The 24,917-nt window shown below is 37.3% G+C and overlaps 1 protein-coding gene across 3 annotated transcripts in view; it reads right to left on the bottom strand.

Annotated features, from left to right (window-relative positions):
* Nucleotides 1-24,716, bottom strand: part of ankfy1 (ankyrin repeat and FYVE domain containing 1) — a 39,432-nt gene extending 14,716 nt beyond the window's left edge. The window contains exons 1-10 of one of the 3 annotated variants that reach the window (XM_039756893.1): nucleotides 24,637-24,716; nucleotides 23,655-23,847; nucleotides 23,428-23,546; nucleotides 22,334-22,472; nucleotides 18,447-18,570; nucleotides 13,956-14,105; nucleotides 13,389-13,554; nucleotides 2,584-2,788; nucleotides 2,423-2,491; nucleotides 1,690-1,889 (exon numbers count right to left, since the gene is read on the bottom strand). In XM_039756893.1, the coding sequence (XP_039612827.1) occupies nucleotides 1,690-1,889; nucleotides 2,423-2,491; nucleotides 2,584-2,788; nucleotides 13,389-13,554; nucleotides 13,956-14,105; nucleotides 18,447-18,570; nucleotides 22,334-22,472; nucleotides 23,428-23,546; nucleotides 23,655-23,847; nucleotides 24,637-24,646 (1,375 nt within the window). In that variant the 5' untranslated portion in view covers nucleotides 24,647-24,716. Of the gene's footprint in view, nucleotides 1-1,689; nucleotides 1,890-2,422; nucleotides 2,492-2,583; nucleotides 2,789-13,388; nucleotides 13,555-13,955; nucleotides 14,106-18,446; nucleotides 18,571-22,333; nucleotides 22,473-23,427; nucleotides 23,547-23,654; nucleotides 23,848-24,423; nucleotides 24,597-24,636 lie in introns of those variants that run through there. The other 2 variants (XM_039756894.1, XM_039756895.1) reach the window with 2 other exon arrangements.
* Nucleotides 24,717-24,917: the final 201 nt, after the last annotated feature.

Here is a 24,917-nt window from a genome sequence, read left to right as displayed (position 1 = left end):
ATTTGATAAAACACAGTGGACCAACACCAGCAGATGGCATGGCTCCCCAAATCATTACAGACTGTGGAAACGTCACACTGGACCTCAAACAACTTGGATTCTGTGCCTCTCCACTCTTCCTCCAGACTCTGGGACCTTGATTTCCAAATTAAATGCAAAATTTACTTTCATCTGAAAAGAGGACTTTGGACCAACAAGCAACAGTCCAGTCCAGTCCAGTCCATTTTCTCCTTAGCCGAGGTAAGATGCTTCTGACGTTGCCTCTGGTTCAGGAGTGGCTTGACACAAGGAAGGCGACAGTTGTAGCCCATGTCCCGGATATGTCTGTGTGTGGTGGCTCTTGAAGCACTGACTCTAGCCGGAGTCCACTCCTTGCGAATCTCCCCCAAATTCTTGAATGGGCTGTGCTTCACAATCCTCTCAAGGCTACAGTTATCCCTGTTGCTTGTGCACCTTTTTCTGGCACTCCATTTTTATGCTTGGATACAGCACTCTGAACAGCCAGCTTCTTTAGCAATAACCTTTGCGGCTCACACTTCTTGTTGATGGTGTTAATGGCTGTCTTCTGGACAACTTTCAAGTCAATAGTCTTCCCCATGACTACTGAACCAGACTATGAGACCATTTAAAGGCTCAGGACATCTTTGCATTGTTTTGGGTCAATTAACTGAGTGGAGTTTGAAACCATGAGTGTACAATACTGAACATTTTCCACAATATTCTAATTTTATGATGTACTGAATTTTGGGTTTTCATTAGCTATAAGCCATAATCAGCATAATGAAAAGAAATAAACACTTGAAATATATCACTCTGTGTGTAGTGAATCTATAAAATATACGAGTTTCACTTTTTGAATTGAATTACTGAAATAAATTAACTTTTCAATGATATTCTAAGTAGGTGCTCATAATGAAAAAACATGATTCCATCACGCAGGAGTAATAATGATGAGGGTACGCTGCAGTTGCCTGAAGCACTTTTTATTTTCTTTCATAAACAAGAAAGAAGTGTTCCACTGGTAGTCTGTTCACATGGTAGAAGGACGGGGGTTTAAAGCACTTTTTCAAACTTAGCATTTTGGCAAAGCAGAATACTTCTCTTTAATTATTATTACTATTATTATTACTCTGTAACAGCCTAAGATTATTTAGGTCCAAAAATCAATTTCTCATTGAAACTGATCAACAACTTTATGTGGAGCTTAGCAGAAAGTTTTATTCTGAATGTGAGTGTCAAACTTCTGAAAGCAACTGCTCTAGCTAAAACAGGTATACAGATGCAAAGTCCAAACAAATCTGGTTAAATATATGTAACATTTTCCATAACACCAACCTCCAGCCATTCACAGCAATGGGTAAGAGAAAATAAATCTAACTCAAGTGAAAATATAATTCGATCTTTTTAAGACTTACAAGACAAAAACTACATGTTAAATGGAATGCTTGAAAGCACATAACGTTATGCAAGATACACATGAAGCAAATGTTCGGATGTGTATTTTTGATAAGGACAGATTCGCCAACAATACTATCTTGACCCCTAAAAGCTAGAAATTATTCTAGTTTTCTTTATATAATTTTTATTGAACAGGAAACAAAAGGCTGTATTAGTTATACAGAAAGTATAAACTTGAGGGAAAAAAAATAAATAAATAAGCAAATGCAAGAATTTCCTTGTCACTCTTACCTGTCATGGTGTCCGGAGCATCAGGGTTACTGCCTCGTTTAATTAATCTAGCTGCGAAACTATTCTCATCAAAAGAGGTACCATTCATAACTGGAACATCATCAAAGGGATTTACAGATTGATCTGTAGAAACTGTGATGAACTGCAAAGCAAGCCACAGTGCTGTGTTTCCTTCATGGTCTTTCAGTTCCAGATTCAACCTGCAGGACAGTAATTGGTAGACAAAGTTTATGACCCAGAGCCAACTTAGATAATTAATATAATTACATCAGATGATGGTAAATGCAAGCATTTCTAGAAATTTTAGACACTTGCACATTCCTTGGATTCTTCCAGCAAGCTTCCTAACAACGTTTTTATTAGTTATTTAGGAATTCTAAAGAAACATCAGTCTGCTTTAACAAAAATTTACATTCTATGCAGTGTTAACCTCTGCTTTTACTTGAAGAGCTACTCAGTTTTCAGTAGTACTTTTAGTCTTGGAGACACTCCAAAATGAAAATACAATGAGCAGTGGATTTCACCTGCCAATAATAATAATAATAATAAATGTAATTACATTTTCTGATATAATCACAATTCAACAGAACATGTGAAGTGTGTTCAAGGTCAAAAACACTAATCTTTACTCATCAGCATAGCTCTATAAAGACTACTTTTTGAGTTTGGTGAAGTATACAATATTGCTCCTTTGCTACAAGCTCCTTATTCCTCTTTATTAAAGTCTACTTACTCCTTGCACAGCAATAGCTGGCTAAACACAGCATCATTTCCAGAAAGCACTGCAGTGTGAAGAGGAGTTCTGCAAAGTAGAGAAAGAAACAAGGTACTTCAGGGGTTAGAAGTGTCTTACATTAAGTAGCTAAAGAACATTTCAGTAATGTATATTCTTGCCTGCCATTGCTGTCCTGCATGTTTGGGTTGGCACCAGCATCTAGCAATGCTTCTGTTATGCTTGCCATCCCCACCATAACCTGAGGAGAATGTTTCTTGGGGCTGAAGGAGGAAGCAAGGTGCAAAGGAGTCTCTAAGGAAGTAGCTGTTGCTGCATTCACCTTGGAAGAGTTGCGAATTAAGAAGGTAGATGCAAACTCATCACCTGGAAGGAAATGGAAAGCATTAGATTGGTGTATTTTTGTAATAAAAGGATGTTGACAGATGGTCATAATTGTCAGTCACAAGCAAACTTAAAATGTCCGCTGTGCCTATAAATTACATTAAAACAATAAATAAAACTTTAAACAAAAGAAATGAGTGAGGGTGAAATTAACAACACATCACACAAAGGGGCAGCTTTACTTGGCTCATATGTTACTGTTAAGGACAAAGTCGAATTGTCCTATTTTTATTGCCACAGCAAATCTGATTTTCATTTTATATAAAGGCCTGAAAGCTAACTCGCCACTTTGGCTGAAGTGAATACTTTAAGAAACTAAAAGGTTATTCTCTATTTGGAGAAGTGCTAAAATGTGTCTCCCATGATGAATCAGCAAGTCCAAAATCTACTGCTATTCAATGGTGCTTCCCAAAAGAACTAACACACCTAAAACACTGTAAAACCCTTCTAAAGATTGATCTATAAATTTACAAGAGTTTTCCAAAACTAGGTAAAGTAGCCTGTTAAATCATTAATTATTACATGCATCTTAAACAGGGTACTTCTTATGCCAACTGCAGCGACCGACAGTGGTAGCCATACAGAATACATTAATTTCATTACATGAAAATTCTTTGAAATTTTAGAATACTATGATTTAGATCGGGTTGCACGGTGGCGCAGTGGTAGCGCTGCTGCCTCGCAGTTAGGAGACCCGGGTTCGCTTCCCGGTCCTCCCTGCGTGGAGTTTGCATGTTCTCCCGTGTTTGCGTGGGTTTCCTCCGGGCGCTCCGGTTTCCTCCCACAATCCAAAGACATGCAGGTTAGGTGGATTGGCGATTCTAAATTGGCCCTGGTGTGTGCTTGGTGTGTGTTTGTGTGTGTCCTGCGGTGGGTTGGCACCCTGCCCAGGATTGGTTCCTGCCTTGTGCCCTGTGTTGGCTGGGATTGGCTCCAGCAAACCCCTGGGACCCTGTATTCGGATTCAGCGGGTTAGAAAATGGATGGATGAATGGATGATATAGATCAGAGATTGTATCATTTTTATGATGAAATGCACAAAATGGATTTTAGAAATGATCAAGTTAACTGAAAACATTTCTGCTATTAATAATTACAAATTTATATATGAAACATATTTCTCTGTTGTTGAGATCTTCAACTTAACTGCTGTCATATGACAAAATTGTTAAGCATTCATCTTGTAAAGCAAACATTTGTATCCTTTTATCATGAAAGGCTGTGGCAGGCACTATGGTATATGATGGTTAAGCCTTTGTACCTAAAACCTTGAAGTTGCTGCTTCAAATTCCCCTACTGACACTGTGTCCCCACGAGCAAGTCACTTCATATGCCTGTAGTCCAATTAGAAATAAAAAAGAAATGTAACAAATTGTACCTCTCAACTGTTGCAAGTTGTATTGGATAAAGCCATCAGAAAAAATCTCTCTATTATAATAAAAAAATCCTGGGATGAGACGTGACTTTTTCAGAGAGATACTTTCATGTCCCGTGAGACGAGACTTTGTGCCAAGAGATTTAACCATGGCCGGGGCAACAAATAAAAGACAAAGAATAGATGATAAAGTAGAACATTATAAAGAATTCAAATGCGTTGGCGCAATACACATGCAGAGCAGGTTCGAGATAATGACAGTACTAAAATTTGAAAGTCTCAAAACAATGATAGTAAAGATCGCATTAGCGCAAACAAATGGAAATTACTCGGTGAAATAACGGAACAGCGAAAAGAGATTGAATATATTGTTCAGCTTTAAACTTTAAGTCGGAGACTTGTAGATTGTCTAATTCGTGATGCCATCAGGGAAAAGTAGTGTTTCTTCCCAATGAAGAGGCGTATCCGCGAGAACTAAAAGATTTGTTGTTTGGTGAAAGTGAAATCCACATACACAAGCGGCATAAACACGAAATGGCTGGCACATAACGTAGGCCCGGATGTGGCAACCGAAGCGAGCAGGGGGCAATACCCTCTAGTAAATAAATAATGATAATGAAAGATAAAGGAAAATACTGTGTTGTTTTTCATACAGTATTTTCCTTTTATTATCCTTTATATTATTATAATAGCTTTAAAAGTCCCATTTAAAATACAGTTTTTTATGTGCATTCTGCCTGTGGATTTGACACTTTGGTTAAAACATTGGGGTGTTGGACCAATATGAAAACTTGCTCAAGTCACCCGTTTTATATTTTGCTTCAAAACAGAATAAAGAGAATCTTTTTAGTGTAGTGCCGTATATGTTATTCACTGAGCAACTGGGATCTAGTGTTAATAGTATTATGAAATGTTCCATACAACTGATTGACAACCACTTTTTTTTCTCCTCTAGTTTTCACCTAGCCGTGAAACTAACTGAAACATATTCTTCTTGTGTTTTAATTTTAAAATGTGTGCTATACCGTTTACTATTTACTGATAAACACTATTTCTTATTTTACAAATTTTTTTGATAAGTTGCTTTGACTAAAGTAATCTGATAAATAAATTATTATGAGAAAGAAACTATAAGGGAACATTACGGTATCAAATAGCAGCATAGTCAGGAAAAAGAAAAATGAATGACTGTGTTTAACAAGTAATTTTAATCTCAGTTTCTTATGTGCGTTACAGGTAGAAAAGAGGTAGTGTAAAGTGTACCCAAGCTCTGCTTTCCCTTTAATTACATGACATTATACTCACACATTTTTTGTGAAAGCATGTGTTCAAGTGTTCCATTTGTTTTAAAGCGCCAGGCCAGTTTTCACCTGTATCTTTTAAGTAATGGTGCACAGGGAATGAGCATTTCATGCTTTAACAACACACCACAAGCCAAAAAAAAAAAAGCATAAATATGAAACTTAGTACCTACAGTGCAAAATGTCATCCAGAATTTTAAACATAATTTTAAATGATTTCTACTGTACACTTATTTTTTATAATGAATATTCAAATCTACAATTTTATCTAATTGTACAGCCTTACTCACAATAGTTCCAGTGTTCTTTCTGCACTTTAGTGTGTGCTCATTTATTATTATTTTTTTTTAACAGATTAAACAATCTAAACTATAACTCATTATGTGATATAAACACAATCTAAAACATCCTTTTGATCGTTAAACCCATCTGTTTATGCGTGTTAACCTAAGCATTACTATTACACCCATCTTTTATGACAGAATTTCATCAACCCAAAACTATTTCCGCAGATCAGGCTATAAAGACCAGGGGCCTCATGTATAAACGGTGTGTACGCACAAAAATGTTGCGTAAGAACGTTTCCACGTTCAAATCGCGATGTATAAAACTTAAACTTGGCATAAAGCCACGCACATTTCCACCGTAGCTCATACCCTGTCGTACGCAAGTTCTCTGCTCGGTTTTGCAGACTGGCGGCACCTAGCGTCAAAGCAGTGCTACTGCTCCTGTGTGGTTATCCTTTCTTTTTTAGATCCACATCCCTGACACGGCTTTATAAATACACTGAAATTAACCGCATACTGTTTATTAGTTTAATGCATCTGATTGTAATTAACCTGTAACAATATAATGGTCCACAGAATGGTCAAACTATTCCAAATACCATAACTACTTTAGCGTTGTTACTCTCACTGCACCTCGGATCCCACATCGGATCATCTTTTTCCATATTGCTCTCACTGCACCACTCTGAGTATTAATATCTGAGTGTGAATCGCAGCTGTACAGCAGTTGAGCGGAAAGAGAATTATTGGTATACAGCAACCACCACACGCTGGCCTCAGCCATGCTGTCTATTGAACTGTTCTCATATGACAAACGCTTCAGAGCCTTTCCTGTATGGACCTCGCGGTTCAGAAACAGTTTCATCCCAAGAACTCTAAATGCACTGAATCAGTCCATCAAGTGCTCCTTGTAGAACTGTTTGTACTTATTTGTACAATCACCTCACTGTAAACTTGCACTACAGTTATAATATTGCACAACCTGAGCCACTTTATAAAGCGCGTATTTACATATGATGACATTATCATTTTTAAGATGAAATGCAGCAAAATATGTTTATTATATCATACAGATAAAACTTTAACTACACGGTGCCGCAGCACTAGCGAGCCGCTGGCACCCTGTTCATGGATTGTTCCTGCTTCGCACTGTATTTTTGCTGGTGCTGAGGGAAGGACATACGGATAGAATAATTAAACACGTACTATGAAGATATTTCGATGTTCCCTAAAAGTTTTGAAGAATCTGCGTTCTAAGCTTACAGATGGCTTAACGTCTATTACAGAGCTGATAGTGTGGTGATTGGGTATTTGGAGAAAGAAAAGTCAGGACAGGAATTGGAGGTTAGTACGTTTGAAAAAGACAGTACTGCTACAATAAAGCATTTCATCGAAGGTAGCACACGCCGCAGCAAGCATCTTGCGTGAGACATTAACAATGACTGCGCCACTGTGTTACCATGTTTAATAACATGCTTTAACTCCTATGATCATGAAAATGATATCAAGTATACATCTCAGTATTTTAAATTATTCATAGAGTTGGAATATCATGAATGTAATGGATTCTGTGTCTTGTCGGAGGAAGAGAAAGCCTGGGAACATGTGTGATTCACATACATAGAGCACATAGAAGATCAAATACAAAACAAAGCATTTAAAATGCTACTTTAGTTACAATTGGATTAAGAAACTAGTAAATTAAACAATTTTAAGATTAAGTTTATGACGTTCTACTTTAATGACAAGATAAACTACGTGATTAAAGTGGAAATTTTGAGATTAAAGTTGACATTTCATGACATTTTTCCCCACTGTGTGCCTTTTTTTCTCCTCTGTACCCTAATAAGCTTTCATATAACACTCAGACGGTGGGCTACGACTCGCCTTTTCACAGCGACTTTAATATGTGACAACTTCTTTTTTATTTCGGGCACTGTGCGACTTTGTGAACGTGAGCTTTTGAGTTTCTCCGACACGCTGTCACTCGATAAACTTCTTTTTGTTGTTTATACTACTGTTTAAACCAACAAATAGAATGTTTTTCTTTGCCTCCACTTGGTATTCGCTGAAATTCTTCTATTTTCCCTCTTGCTTTTGCCATTGCCTTTTCACAGAAGGCTGAGCTTAAGGGCTATTTATACTGATTTGCATATTCAAAGAGGCATAATTCTGGGAGGAGTTGGGGCGGGACAGTAGTTACTTTTAACGCTGACCGGGATTTATGTAGCGGAAGAACGTGGAAGTTGGCGTACGCATAGATTTATGCATCTGGATTTTTTTGTGCGTAAGCACATTTCTGCTTTTGTCCGTATGCCATGTTATAGTGTGAATTCTACGCATGGCGTTATACATGAGGCCTCAGACCTTTCTTTCCCAATTAATTATTCTAGTTACTACTTAGGTATTCACAAATGAATAACTAGAATGACTGCAAGAAAGAATTTTGTCAGTCTGTCCAGGCTTAACCCACAGAAGGCCACAATCTGAACTCTCTCTAGCAGACAGCATTCAAGGGAATAATTAACAACTTCCTTTGCTACTTTAAATCTCCCTCTCATTTAGAGAGAGGGGAGAGAGAGAGAGAGAAAACATAAAAAATAGCTCTACTCCTAGATTTTCAACGACTGTAGAGCTCCCAATCCAGTCATAAATAAAATGCTTGCCAACTTTAAAGAGAAACCCATTTTTTTGCCACAGCTTTATCCTTTCAGTTGTGACATAAAGAGCCACAGGACTTGACCATGGCAAACAACCAGACATGGTAGAGAAATTCTGCCTCTCAAGTTACCCTGAAAAACTTTCAACTGCAATTAAATAAAAAAGGTAAATTGAGTTTCCCAGTATTTTTTCTATGCACAGAAGCTTAAAGGATAAGTTCAGTGTCAAGTCAAAGTAATTTCTTCACAATCACTGTATACATTAATTTGACACTCAAAATTATTTTCTAAAGTGAAGTTTTTTTTTTTTTTTTTAATAAACTCTAAATATCTTTTCTGTTTATGCAATTTACAAAAGGACTTTAGGGTATACAGGTCCATAGTTTATATAAAAAAATTTAAAACTATCTGAATCCTTCCAGTTGTCAGCCTAAAATGTTAAAAATATTAATCCAAATTTTGAGATTAGGAACATTGCATAAAAGCATATTAACGTCATTTTAAAAAAGTAAAGAAACAAAAAGCAAACTATTATTATAAGATTCAGTCACTTTAAAAGGATGAGAATGAATAAGAATATTCATGCAGCAGTTCATTTTTTTTTCTTGAGGTATGCACATCTATTCAGCCAAAAAAGCAGCTTGGAGATTGCCATCCACAGACAGAGCACTCTGGATGCATTTTCCAGCTGTTTTGTCCCTTTGCCCACTCATGCAGGCAGTCCTCTCTCTGCCTCACTCCACTGATCAATGGTGAAAGGTAACTCATAAGCACACTGGCCCTTGACTCTGAGGGTCGCTAGTGAACACACCAGGCATATGGATCCCCAACACGTCTCCTGGCTGTTAAAGTATTCTCTAAGTGCTGTCTCCTTGGACAGGTCTTGACCACCTGTGGATCGTGTCTCTCTCAGGTCTGGACCCAAGGGCGCTACACTGTCATTTCCATTGCGCAACAGTTGGAAAACAGTTGTGTAGAGTATAATTGAGATGTTGATGACGATGAACAATTAAGGTTAGTATTTGCGAAGTTTTAACACAAGTTTTAATGTATGCCCTATTAAGAGATTTGTATTATTTCAATTAAATCAGTCTTCAGCAGTGCATTCAAACTCAGTCATTCTGATCGCTTTTTTTTTTTTTTACTTTGACACATCTGTGTCCCATATGCTATGCCAATTTGAGAATTAACACATTGGCCTCATTTTCTTGTTGCCTTTTAGGAAGGCATTCAAATTCGGGTTGTACTTGCTCAAGTAGTATTTTGCTAAAAGTTCAAGTTTAAGGTCATTGTTTAAGTTTAAATTATGCCATTAATTAATTAATTACATTTTTTATTCCTTTGTGTTGATTTTACTTTTTTGGAGGATTGTGCATGAGCAAGGCACACCATAGAAAAGATGGCTTGGCTCTTTCAAAAATCTAAGGCTTTTACTAATAACAACATGCAGTGTAATCTGTTTAGTTCAGATGTATTGTTAAGTACAAAGTACAATGAAACTTGTATATACTCTTTTTACTATTCTCCGAGTCAGCATGCACCTAGATAGGCTATATAAAATAAACACAGATTTCAATGGGCTTTGCTTGGCATTGAGTTGTCATAACCACATCCACAATGAGTGCTGCAAGCAGTGGATAAGCAAGAAAGAATCGTAATCTTGACAAAAAAGGATCAGAAATCTGTCATAAAGTAATTATTGCTAGTTTTCTTCTGTTATCACAAGGATGCATCACAAATGTAGAAAGACATGTTTTCTTAAATCAAAACCTTCAACACTTCTAAGTGGACATATTTGGTGCACTTTAAGGCTTCTTCCATCACCTATGGAACTGTGTACACTAAAGCCTCACTGTAAACTGCAAGAACACACAAGGTATTTTTAAAATTTATAAAAACCACTTCATTCTAGGAATCAATATGTAGCACATTTGTGAATAACCAACTTGAAAAATATTCAATTTCTGTTTAAGGAAAATAAAAAATCAAAAAAGAAACTTGAACTATGAACTGTAACAGTCAGGAGGAAAAAAAACCCTTCCCTGATAAATATTCAATTTATCTAAAACAAATACAAAAGCACCAACACCTTCCTGTGTGCAGTACTTCCAGCAATGAACTTTCACCAAGCCTAAGTGACTTGCTAAGGACCACACACCCATTCTTTCAGTTGTTGTCAAGAGAAGATTAATTCAATTCTATAAAGGACTGTGACAGGCTGAAACCCACCTCTGCTTTCTAAACAATTTCCTTTAACTCAAACAACACAGTTTACATATAATTTACTATTTAGTTTAAGACATTGTCTATATAGCATAAGCATAATTCGTGTCTATCCAACAGCTGAGTTGGATATGTCACCTCATACAGAAATTAGGGCTGGGCGGTATGAGCAAAATTCTGTATCAAGGTATTTTTCAAAATTATACTAGTTTCACGGTATTCAATGGTATTTTTTCCCCATGCATGAGTGGATGTTAACCACATTTCCACTGCAATTACTGCAGTAGACTGGCTAAGAATAACCTATTCCACTGTCATGAGAATTGTACATTGTACAAAAAAACATTTTAATGTGCACACAAGTATTAATACAGGTTTGCATGGCCCCATAAAGTGATAGTTTTCAAGGGGGTGGCACTAATGAAGAGAAGAATCACATTGCATGACAGTTGCAGTCAAAATATAGAACCATTTTATTGAACACATTTTGCAAACAACTTAAACTATAATTTTGACAACATATTTTCAACCATCCAAAGAGGCATTTAGACTTAGTAAAATATTCAGAGGTGCTTGTCAAAAGTTGTATTGCACTGAACATATATCTTAGAAAAGGAATAAAGAGTAAATATTTTTTGTAAACCAACTACACTTTCTGTTAATGTTAACAATCTCTGTCCACCGACACGTTAGCTATATGGATTGTAATGGCGTTGGTTATCTTAATCCACCGCTTGCTTTTTACGTCGTAGGCAGTCCTCTAGCAAATGCAACCTCAAGTAACGTCTGACTCGAGCGTCCTCTAGCTTTTTCAGTTTTACCCGAGGATGTGGCAGATGCCAATCTTAGTTCCATACATTCATGGTACTCCAAAGCATGTTTGCGGCTAAGGTGGTGTAGCAAATTGCTTGTGTTACCACCACCAGTGACAACTTTAGCTCAACAGCATTTTCAGTAAATAGTTGTTTGGTCCACATTCAACCTTTTAAAGCCCAAATCTCCAGACCACAGACGCGGCTCCTTTTTTCAGCAAAAGTTCTTCTGTGTCATCATGTTCAAATTTATTGTCTGCTACAGGTTCAGTTTCAGAATGTTCTCTAGAGAGACCTAAAAATGGCTGTCCACCAACGTTTACCATCCAACCTGACAGAACTGGAGAGGATCTGCAAGGAGGAATGGCAGAGGATCCCCAAATCCAGGTGTGAAAAACTTGCATCTTTCCCAAGAAGACTCATGGCTGCATTAGCTCAAAAGGGTGCTTCTACTAAATACTGAGCAAAGGGTCTGAATACTTAGGACCATGTGATATTTCAGTTTTTCTTTTTTAATAAATCTGCAACAATTTTAAAAATTCTTTTTTTGTCTGTCAATATGGTTGTGTATACATTAATGAGGAAAAAAATGTATTTAAATGATTGTAGCAAATGGCTGCAATATAACAAAGAGTGAAAAATTGAAGGGGGTGTGAATACTTTCCGTACCCACTGTATATAGTTCTCCTGTAATTAATGTTTCATCAAAAACTAACCTTTCAGCCCTGAAGAAGCTGCAAGAGCAAATTCATGTGTCAGGCTTTAAAGACCTCTGATCTAATATTAACCAGACTTTCTTCATTGTGCTTGGTTCAACTCATCCAGCTGTGCCAATTTAGTGAAACAGAGTACTGTAACATATATATTTTCTACCCTTAAGAGTTCTGATATTTTAATGTGAGTTCTAAACCAGATTGCTCAATTTTAGAATAGTTAATAACTGAAAACAGTAATAATAATAATAATAATAATAATAAATAATAAAAATATTCCCCACTATAAAACATTTTTCTCAAAATCTGCATCTATTTGCTAAACAACTTCTAGTGTAAAATACAACTTTAACGGTCCATAGCTAAGTATGTTTGCCTCTGGAGTAAGATCAGGTTCATATCTTGGCTTACAAAAAGAAAAGATAAATAGTTTAATACCTTACTGAATGCAAAACATTTGTAACCACATTAAACATAAAAATATAAATAATAACAGATTTTCTTTTGTTAGGTTCTCTATTTTTTTATATTGACAAGAAGTGATTTTTGATAATAATGTCATTTTTTGCTCATATGAAAACAAAATATTAATAGCTAAACATGGTGAAGACATTCTCAACATAATATATCACAGAGAGAGTGTAAGATGCACTAAACATATGAATCAAAAATTCAAGCTCAGACACAAATTTACTTTATACAACATGGAATAATATTTTGATGTCCAAATAACCAAAGATCATAGCTTGAATACAGTATTTGAACAGAATATGAAACTAAAAGATGCCTTGTGTAATGAAAGGAAAACACATTATAATGTTAATATTTAGGCAAGTCTACTTAACAAAAATAGGACAGCCCCAAAATTTGAAATCCCACTTCTACTACGTTCAGATGTTTGCTCTGTACCATGATTGCCCAGTCAAAAACGCATGGTCACAGTAGGAGGATTGGGCATTATCACAGCACAGATTGCATTAGGCCTCAGCTTTCATCATATCACCACAGAATACAAGATGCAAACATATTAAAACTAGCATTGTGCAAACTCCTTTTTTTTTAAGCTAAATACGGACTCAATGGCCAAAGGCCTAACCAGATTGCTGTGGCCATGAATAAACAAAATTATAGCTATATAGTTAATCAACTTTTTTTAATATTCTGTTTTTTTTTTTTTTTATTTTACAAGAAAAGCATGGCATTGTTCTTACCCCTCTGAACAGCTTTGTGAAGCAAGCTCCAGCCATTATGGTCAATCATATCCACATCTGCCTTATTATTAACTAATGTTGTTGCAATGCTCTCCAATTTGCGAGACAGTGCTAGGTCAAGGGCTAGATCACCATTTCTGTCCAATTCGTTTAGTTTGCTGGGAAGCTGGAGAGTATTTAAAAAAAAATAGTATTACCACAAGTCTTTTTCCAGGGTGGATTGAATTGAAAAATATATAACCCTCCAACTACAACATAATGTCCTTATAAATCACAGTAAGTAGTGATATTTAAAACAACGTGCTCAAGCTATTCAGCAAACTGAAGAAATATCTCAAGAAATACGAGAAATAGTGGCAGGCCAAATAACAACTAAGTGATAATGCAAACTAGCAGGAGAATAAACATTTGCATGTATTACTTACCTGATCTTGAGGCCCGAATTTTAAAAATTTACATTTTCAAGTCTACAGATATTATTTAGCATCATGTGCACCTACATTTTACAATTAAATGCATTTCAAAAAACATGTCCAATCAAAAGAAGAACATGTACATCCACTATACCTGAGAGTCCATTTCAATAAGATACAGGAAGACCACATCTTCTCTCTCAACTTTGATAGCTTTATGTAAGGGAAAGTCCGTTTTGGACTTTATCATCTTATACAAAAGTTGAGCACTCATGGTGCTAAAATCATCTTTTCGCAGATCATCCTGAATAGAAAAAAGGAATATGAAATTCAGGTGAAGTTTCCACTAACTTATAAATTAATCACATCTATTACACAACTGCATGCTTTCTTACCAACATGATACAATTATGTATTTTTCCCCCATTTTTAAAATTTAACATCCAAGTGCCTAAAGAAGGATTTCTTTACTCAACACAGCTAACAATCCTTAAGCTTTCCAAATTCCCAGCAGCAATATGTACATTAACACAATTATTAAATAATAAGCAAATAAAATGAAAACTCATCATAAATAAAGACTGAATGAACATTAATTTTCAGTTTCTAGACAGATCTGGAAACCAATCAAATGGAAGTATTCAGTTGGGATTCTGTTTCAGCAAAACAGAATGCCAAAGACTTTCTTTTGAGCCAAAATGTAGATTTACTGTATATACTCATGGATAATCTGAAAATTACATGGTCCAAAATAAACCCAAAAAATTGGGCTTGGCTTATCTGCATGGCAGAGATTTTTTTTTTTATGTTAATCACTTTGAGCGTATGAAAAGGCCCTGAAATCCCCATATAGAAAGTAATGATTAAAAGAAGTAATTCTAAGTAGAATCATATCTAAAGCATAATTATCTCACTGTAAGTTGTTTCTCAATTACATAGATATTATAGAACAGTTGTCATTTATTATGCACCCAGCTTTTACTAATAACCAAATACATCCAACAATCAACAAAGTGTATATAAAAACATAGCCAGAGGCAACAGGATTGGCAAAGAAGCCCAAGTTCTATATAATATATTATTGTTGGAGATCTCAAATCGGATCAGCTGGATACCTGCAATAATCTCCACAACATTTTGAAGGAATATAGCAGATAAGAATTCATTCGGCCACCAGTTCTGAGTGCTCTTTGAAAGATGCTGCTAGTTTCTTATTTAGGAATCCTGACTCTGTCTTTTAACTGAAGATAATGGTTTAAAGTGGGCAGATACACACCAGTATGGTGTACTGGCTTTGTTCCATATATATTTTCCATATTTTTAATAGTATACAAGTGCTTTTCATGTCCTGAACAGTCTGTCTGATGCATGCAGAATTAATTTTGTAACATTCCCCATGGAACTACAGTGCATCCGTTATGTTACAGCCTTATTCCAAAATAGATTAAATTCATTTTTTTCCTCAGAATTCTACACACAATAACCCATAATGACAACATGAAAAAAAGTTTACTTGAGGTTTTTGCAAATTTATTAAAAATAAAAAAATTGAGAAAGCACATGTACATAAGTATTCACAGCCTTTGCCACGAAGCTCAAAATTGAGCTCAGGTGCATCCTGTTTCCCCTGATCATCCTTGAGATGTTTCTGCAGCTTAATTGGAGTCCACCTGTGGTAAATTCAGTTGATTGGACATGATTTGGAAAGGCACACACCTGTCTATATAAGGTCCCACAGTTGACAGTTCATGTCAGAGCACAAACCAAGCATGAAGTCAAAGAATTGTCTGTAGACCTCCGAGACAGGATTGTCTCGAGGCACAAATCAGGGGAAGGTTACAGAAAAATTCCTGCTGCTTTGGAGGTCCCAATTAGCACAGTGGCCTTCATCATTCGTAAGTGGAAGAAGTTCAAACCACCTGGACTCTTCCGAGAGCTGGCCGGCCAACTATACTGAGCGATCGGGGGAGAAGGGCCTTAGTCAGGGAGGTGACCAAGAACCCGATAATCACTCTGTCAGGAGCTCCAGAGGTCTTCTGTGGAGAAAGGAGAACCTTCCAGAAGGACAACCATCTCTGCAGCAATCCACCAATCAGGCCTATATGGTAGAGTGGCCAGACGGAAGCCACACCTTAGTAAAAGGCACATGTCAGCCTGCCTGGAGTTTGCCAAAAAGCACCTGAAGGACTCTCAGACCATGAGAAACAAAATTATCTGGTCTGATGAGACAAAGATTGAACTCTTCGGTGTGAATGCCAGGCGTCATGTTTGGAGGAAACCAAGCACTGGTCATCACCAGGCCAATACCATCCCTACAGTCAAGCATGGTGGTGGCAGCATCATGCTGTGGGGATGTTTTTCAGCGGCAGGAACTGGGAGACTAGTCAGGATAAAGGGAAAGATGACTGCAGCAATGTACAGAGACATCCTGGATGAAAACCTGCTCCAGAGCGCTCTTCACCTCAGACTGGGGCGACGGTTCATCTTTCAGCAGGACAACAACCCTAAGCACACAGCCAAGATATCAAAGGAGTGGCTTCAGGACAACTCTGTGAATGTCCTTGAGTGGCCCAGCCAGAGCCCAGACTTGAATCCGATTGAAACAGCTCTGGACAGATCTTAAAATGGCTGTGCACCGACGCTTCCCATCCAACCTGATGGAGTTGAGAGGTGCCGCAAAGAGGAATGGGCGAAACTGGCCGAGGATAGGTGTGCCAAGCTTGTGGCATCATATTCAAAAAGACTTGAGGCTGTAATTGCTGCCAAAGGTGCATCAATAAAAGTATTGAGCAAACGCTGTGAATACTTATGCACATGTGATTTCTCAGTTTTTTTATTTTTAATAAATTTGCAAAAACCTCAAGTAAACTTTTTTCACGTTGTCATTATGGGGTGTTGTGTGTAGAATTCTGAGGAAAAAAATGAATTTAATCCATTTTGGAATAAGGCTGTAACATAAAATGTGGAAAAAGTGATGCACTGTATGTCAATTAAACCTGCTCACAAGATGGTCTAAGTTAGTTCACAACTTTGTTCCTCTTTTAATTGTATGTTTGGTTAATAATCAAGTATCTATGGCACTTTTCTCTGGATGCAAACATAAAACTGTGGAGTTGACAGTTTTGATATAATAGCTTGATATAATATTATGATCTACTAGTATTTGCTCATTTTACATCCCTTTGAGCATCAATATGTGGTTTGGCAGCTCCGCCAGCTCTAGGCTTAAATATTTAGCTGCAGATTGTTTAAACTTGATGCACAGCTGAAGTACTTTTTGCATTCTCCCAAGATTCAAGGATATAAACTTGCATGATTCTATTAACTCTCCTGGTTTATACAAACACATTACACATGTAAGTACATACATACACACACACACACTTTGTAACTGCTGTACTGTTTTTACTCTCCAAGCCTGACAAGTTGGAATAAATTGTAAAAGGGTCTCATTTTTACAGGAGAACTCGCTCTCTTCTTTTTTGGGACAACTTTCCTTTTATTAAGATTATTAACCAATTTATTAATTCTTAATAATAATGTTAAGATGTGGATTCTGGCATGCTACTGTTAAATCTTAAATGAACTTCTAAAATGAAGATATGCTGTTGTCATCGCAGGCGTTGGCCAGAGCTGTCCACGCATATCAACTGCTTTTTGTATGAGCTAGGAACTTGAAATTTAACACAGCAGGAACAAAGAAGTTCAGAAGGATCTGATGGGTACCTATGCCTATAACGTTGGAGAATGTAGGAGACTGAGCACATAAAGAGGAAAATATTAAATGTTCCCCTCTCAGTTGGTAGCACTGCAATCACCTCTGCCTGCTGCAGAAGCAGATCATCCACAAATGGGAAGAATACGAGGAAATAATAAAATAAAGGTGGAAAAGACTCAGAACTGGCCTGTCTCCATAAATGTGGATCACTTTTCCATACGTTGGATGAATGTTTGTGTTATGGCAAGTCATGGACTGTTCCTGGAACTGTGGCATCTGTTGTTTAATTTTAAACTCTGCAACAGAATGATGAGTAATTCTGAACAAACCTCTAATGCCATAATTCTTTTTTGGACACAAGAAGCTGAACCAGCTTTACTCCTATGTTAAGACCTTCAAATGAACATCTGGACAAGTCTGACTATCTCACTGCCACCAGTTGCACTGATATTGATAGCAGAAGTTCCAGTATCCAAGCCAAAAGGTCTTATGTTCTTATGTGTGTTTATGGGTTGCTGTTTGTTTTACTGTTTATATAAATTATTTATATATATCTCTCATGACCGTCTGTAAAGTTCTATTTGTCACTTGGGGACAAATATCTGTCTATCTATTTCCAGTTGGGGGCAAAGGTACTATTTACAACTTTTAGCATGTTTTCATTTTGTAATGAAGAACTAATTAATTTGCAGCTTATTTTCTCCTTAGGCAAAAACCAAAGGAAAAAACAGCTTCAGTCAGTCTCATACTAAAGGTTAATGGCACATGTGACATATTAGTTGCCAATATATTTGGCAATGACACTATAAGTAATACATTGGACCATCCTGTATTTCATTTTATTTTTAAAGTACATTTATTATGATTAGGTATTAATTGCACAAACTCCAACCTAAAAAAGACAATGGGCTCAATTCTGCTTCTTACCCAGTGACTGGCAATGATCTCTGCACAGTAATTCACGAGGGTGGTGGCACTCAACTCCTCCGCAGTTTGGTAGAATCTAATGCAATTCCTTACATTCACAAGCGACATGACACCTTTTTCACATCTACATATGAAAAAAAATCAATTTTATTTTTACAAAGAATTGAAAGTAGAAAATATTCATAAAATTTAAACAGCACAGGTAATGAGAAAAAACTCCTCCCAGCCTTCCCCAAATTACTGAACATCCAAGCACAGTTTGATTCTTCAACACTCACTTTTTCCAAGTGAAGTTATTTGGTTGCCTGCCTATTGCTATAACAGTTGTCAAATCAGTGTGAAATTAAGATGAACTTGTAATTCATTTTTCCAGTAAAAGAGTGTATACCTACTATTTGAAAACAAAGAGAGCAATTTAACTGTATACCCAACAGCTTTCCAAGAATGATTCATAAACCTTATTATTACATACATGAAACAAAGACATACTATAATTGAGAAAATTGCAAGTGACATTGACCAAAGCTATTCAGCATGTGAAAACATTAATAATTCCTTCACCACACTTCAAACAGCACTCCACATGTATAAAGCACATCAGTTTTCTGATCTATTAAATAAGCCAGACAGCCATGAAAAAATGCTCCCAGAAGCAACAGTCCAAAGTGCAAGAAAATCTACACGTGCCTATCACCTTTTCTTTAAGTTGTGATTCTAAAATTGAAGCAAGGAAAAATGTAATACTCCACAATGGAATTATAATGAGCTTGTCAGTACTGAACAAAATCTCCAAGGCTGTCATGAAATGCAACAATGTTGTATGTTATTTAACTTACACAGGTCTCCGATGGTGCCAATGGCTAGTCAAACCAAATGACATACAACTGCCTTCCAGTTTATGGAATGCAGCTGGCACCCCATATCATCTCACACGTGTAAAAAGACAGGTCGGTGGTAATATCTGGCCAGGCATACGACAGAATGCATGTAACAAACAGATGTGAAAAGCCAGTATAACCAATGGTACCCCGTACTATTTCTCTGCAAAAATAGTGCTTATTTCATTTGAGCCAAGGAAGACTTATTTTGCTTCTCAAACCCCACATCAATCCACATTAAGCTGCTGATAGCAAATGATTATTAGCAGACTTTTTATTAAATGACATATATGGAAATCCATCTTTGTGAATGGTTAAAGGCATTACAAGTCCACCTCACCAAAGCATCAAAGTACCACAGCGAACAGTGTTGACACTGGTATGGCAACTAACTGCCTGGACAACTGAAGCATCACTCGCTGAATGGTTAACCTGTAACTGTGATATGAAGGTCAATAGACTGATGTGTGGTGTATATTAATAACATGCAACACTAGATGTGAAGTGCACTGAGACCCAAGAGCGAGCAGAGAAGACCAAAAAAAAACTCATATGGAGAGTAAATTGTCTACTAATAAGAAACTGTGTGAGATGGGTGGAAAAACATACCACTTACAACAGAGTTCAATGAGCAGAAGAGAACTCAAAAGCGCCTCAAGTATAAATGCTATGTACTTCCATTTCCACGGTCACTTCTAGATGTATAAAAACTAAACTTGCCATAAAGTCATGTACATTTTCACCGCAGCCTCAGACCATGCTTAGGCACGTTTTTGCTCAGTTTCACAAACAGGCAGCACCCAGCGTCAAAGCAGTGCCACCGTCTATGTTGTTTCCCTTCTTTTTCATATTGGAATCCATGAGGTGGGCTTTATCAAATACACCAAAATTAATTTAAGGCACTTGATTGCAATCATTCTGTAACAATATCATAGTGCACGGAATGGTCAAACTATTCCAACTACCATGGCTCCTTTACATTGTTAGAAGACATCACAAATGGGTGAATCAGAACAGAGCATGTATTTATAGATGATGACTGGCTTCTAAGTCAATTTTGATTGTCAGGAGCTATATTCTTGGAGCTGTGTTCTGAATTGGCTCTGGCTTTACAAAGGCAGACTATGAGGAATTGTGCTCTACCTGCTCCTTTGCAAGTTCTCTCCACCCTTTGATTTAGCCACAGGAGCTTTTCAATGTGAATTTGCTAACAATCGGGTATTTCACAAACCTCATTGAGTCACGCCATGCCAGCTGTATTGGATGGTATTATGCACTTGTCACCCAGATAAGATTTTCTTTCACTGTGGTTGAACTGGCAAACATCAAAGCACAATTCGCAACGATGTCTGGTTTTCCAAATGTAATAGGAGCAGCCAACTGCATGTACATTGCTATTGCAATGGCGCTGGACAGGTTACATCAGCCAGGGATGAATCACCAAAAGAATGAGCTGATTTTGCAGGTGCTTTTTCCACCGACCATACACTAGAAAAGGTGCCTTCAGAGAATGAATTTGCTTACACAAAAAGAAAACATTTCCACTCCAACATTGTGCTGCTCCATAGTGCACAGAAAGTGTGTCACACTGTGCAAGCATGTTGAATAATGTGGCACACAATCATGGATTGCCCATACCCGAAGAGATGCGGTATAATGAACCTGACCATTGATCAACCAAATTGGACAGCATTACAACTTCATTTGAACGTAATTAGCAAAAGGTAATCAAATGCAGCATTTATTTTTTAACCAATTCTTTTAATTTGTGGTCAATATCACATAGTATAGCTCTTATATTCTTTAGTTCATTGGTCACATTTCTTACAGCATCCACTATTACATTTTGTGACTTCGGAACAGCATCCGTCAGCACACAGCCAGATGGCCTCCCAGTGGTTTCCAAGGCAGAGGTGTATGAGCAGCCAGCGCCTGAAGATGTGCTGGATACAGCAGCACAATCACTGCCTGGAGTCGTGTCCTCAGCATTAGGGTCAGCTTTTGTAATGTTGTGCAAAACAGAATAAACAGATGGTGGGCTGCAACTCTCCGTTCATGTTGACATTGATATCTGACCACTTTTTTTTTTTTATTTTGTACACTGTGCAACTTTCTTAACTTGAACTTTAGAGTGTCTGTCAATTTCATTTTGTTGCTTATACTTCTGCTTAAGACAACAAATAGTATATTTTCCTTGCCTCCACTTTGCATTCACTGAAATCCCCCACCCACCCCACCCCCCCGTGCTTTTTTGTCATTGTCTTTTAACAACACACTGAAAAGGAGGGGCTATTCATATTGATTTGCACATTCAAATATACAAAATTCTGGGAGGAGTCTGGGTGGGGATGTAGGCACGTGCATGTGCATTCAAGTTCACGTTCATTAGGATTTATAAAGGGGAAAGGCATGGAACTTGGCATATGCATAGTTTATGCATCCGATTTTGTTTTGTGCATATGCACATTTTCAGTTTTGTCTGTATGCCATGTTTTAGTGTGAATTCGTTATATATGATGCCCAAAAGTCTTAAAAAGTAGTTCAATTACTACTGTCCTCTCTAAACATGAGCTAATCTCATAACACTTTGGGAGAAAATAAAATGATTCAAGTAAAAATAAGAAAAATAATATATTAAATCACAAAAAATCAAATGCATGTAATAAAGGTATAATTCTACAGTAAATGCACTCTCAGTGAACTGAATTTACATTTGTTCCTACAATCTCCTTTGGCTTCCTGTGACCTTGAATAAGGTACACACAGTACCCATGTGGGTATATTCAATTATAAAGTGAGAAGACCCCAAAACTACAAAGCTGAACAAAACCCGTGGGATATTTCTATCATTTTCCATGACTTTTTTTTTTTTGCTATACGACATTCCAGAAGAGTAAATATACCTAGAGCTAAATGTTATTTTTCCATAACTGATAGAGAAGTCACATTCTTTTAATTAAAAAAAAAAATCTAAAGTGCGAAAAGGATAAAACAGGAGACTTTATTCACCTTTCACGGAGCAACTGTAACTGGAAACGATTTGCCAGCTTCATTAGATCCGTGAGGAAAACATCATCCTCTTTCAGTTCCAGTTTGTCTGTATACACCCATCGCAGCATTGCCATGGCAACTTCAGGCCTGGTATCTGCTAACCAGCAAGAAGGAAGGAAAAGGAGTAGAATCAGACAGTAGAATCCACCGTCAAAAATATGCTGATACAAGAACCAGAAACTCATGAGGAAGAGGAAAGTCTCAGCAAATTAGCTGACCAAGCCTTTAAAACTTCAACAACAAACCAGAAGCACAATGCCAGTGATTAATATAAAAATGAAAAACTGAGTAAAGCTATTAGGAAGCTTTTTTTTTTTTATTAACATTGTGTAAATGCTCTAAAGCTAACCATTATACTTTAAACAGCAATCATGAAAGAATGCATTAGAACCTACCTTATAAAACCAAGACTGATGCAAAGAAACAGCTCAAGAGAGTCTTTAAAGCAACTAAATGGTGATATACAATCCACTGGGGTGTCCTATCCCAGGAGGACAGCAGTGTCTGCGGCTTTCCATGTTTACATATTTCATTGAACTGTCAGATGCATTTTGTACTTATTATGAAAGCATATTAAGTCAAAAATAAACTATGTGCTTTAAGAAATGTGTCTCGCACAAACCAGAATATGTACCTTCTTGTTAAGCTGTCCCAATCAAGAGAGAATATTCCAATATGCAGAAGCAATTAAGATCAAACATTCTAAACTAGTAAACCAAAAATCCTATCCATTTTGGACATTGCCAACTTGGGTCAAAAACAAAGCAATTACCACATTTCAGAATTTAATAAAAAACGTAATTGCATCACATAAAAAAGGAAAAATGACTATAATGAAAGCAAGCATTCCATGACACTCCTCTAACCATTAAATAAATAACCTAACACACATCATAAACAGCCTTCTTGACAAATAGTTTGGGGACTGCTCTGCTGCCAATATTAAGGATGACTCACTGGACAATTGTGCACCATGCTAAGACTTACGTACAATTTACACTGGGAACATTACATTTTAGAACCAAGGGCAGTGTAACAAAGCCTGGGCTAACCTGACATGTCCAGTTCTGTAGTGGATGAAAGGTTGGCCAGACTCCAGTTGTCACTACGTGCTGCCAGGACAAATTTGTGTGCAAACACCTTCTTGTCACCAATTTTTATTTTCAAGTCACTGAGGAAAGAATGAATCCATTAAACTGCATGTTGACTAAAATCAACATACAAAATACTCATAATCACAGTATTTGTGGCTAACATACCAACAACTACTGATTCTAACCTGTACTGTTCTTGCTGGTAAAGATCAGCTACAATGCTCAGCAACCGGCTGATGAAGGATTCGCTGGTACTTTCTTGATTAGCCTGGGCTTCCAGCATAGCACACCTCTTCTCGGTGTCTGCGAGCTTTTGCTGCATTTTGACATATTCCTGTCGCAAAAGCGTTAGGTGTTTCTGCAGCTTAGTCACTTCTTCTGTTTCAAGGCAAATAAAAATGATAACTGCATAATAATAATAACAAAAACAATACATTTTGTTCATATAGCGGCTTTTCCCATTCGGAAAAACTTTTACAGCTAGGTAATCAGACAAAATAAAATGAATGGAGAATCTCGACTGACGAGTTTTTTTAGAAATCAGAGAAGTATTTATCCGAGTACTTGGTGAGCAATGGAAGAATCTTGCTGAACTATTTGATAGAGCTTTGGATGAGAGGACTGAGAGTAAAGTAATTTGCACATTCGCTCTTTAAGATACAAGAAAAATGAAAGTTGGTATGACCCCCACGAGACGGAATGCAAAATATGAAGGCAGTGCTCCGTCTAGGCACAGACGGAGAAGTCGGAAAGTAATCCTAAACTGGCTTCGACACAATACAGGTAAAAAGAGCGACCCGTTAGTTTACGCCATCTTTCACGTTCCATTACATATTTACTTTACACTAAGTACTATTAGTCACTGGGCGATGCCGAAGGTGCCGAACCGACTGACTGTAGGAGGCACGCCCCTCAGACATTACTGATTGTATCCCAAGTATTTTTTTCTAATACCTGTACATTCAGGCCCGCTTATCTCACAAACAGGCCCACATCCCTAGGCACAGACAAGCTGACAATGGTTTTACTGCTGACAGAGGAAATTAAACTCCGCATTCCGTCTGTTACGTGCAAGGAGGAGCCCACGGACCTCTCAAATCTTGAGAAACCGTACACACAACACGGAGCGCTTCCCGCACCAACCCATCCGAAACGGCCACTCGGTACCTTCTGCCATGTTGTATCCCGGCTGCTCCTAGTCTATCGCGAGATCTACAGTTGTACTGCCGAGAAATGAAACTTTGGAAAGGCGGTGGAGGGGCGGGTTCTATAGGCACGTGTCGGAAACAACGATCATTAATTGGCCGGGAGGCGGGAACTACAGACAATCCGAAGTACACTATATTCCTTTTTAGATTCTGGTTCTTTGAAGTTAGCTAGTCTATTAATGTTTTGCTAAAAACGAACTTTTCAAACAAAACACGCAGTATAATTTAGAAAGATACTTG

The sequence above is a fragment of the Polypterus senegalus genome, chromosome 6 (genome assembly GCF_016835505.1).
Source record: "Polypterus senegalus isolate Bchr_013 chromosome 6, ASM1683550v1, whole genome shotgun sequence".
NCBI classification, from domain to species: Eukaryota; Metazoa; Chordata; class Cladistia; order Polypteriformes; family Polypteridae; genus Polypterus; species Polypterus senegalus.
This window is presented reverse-complemented; position numbering and strand designations above follow the sequence as displayed.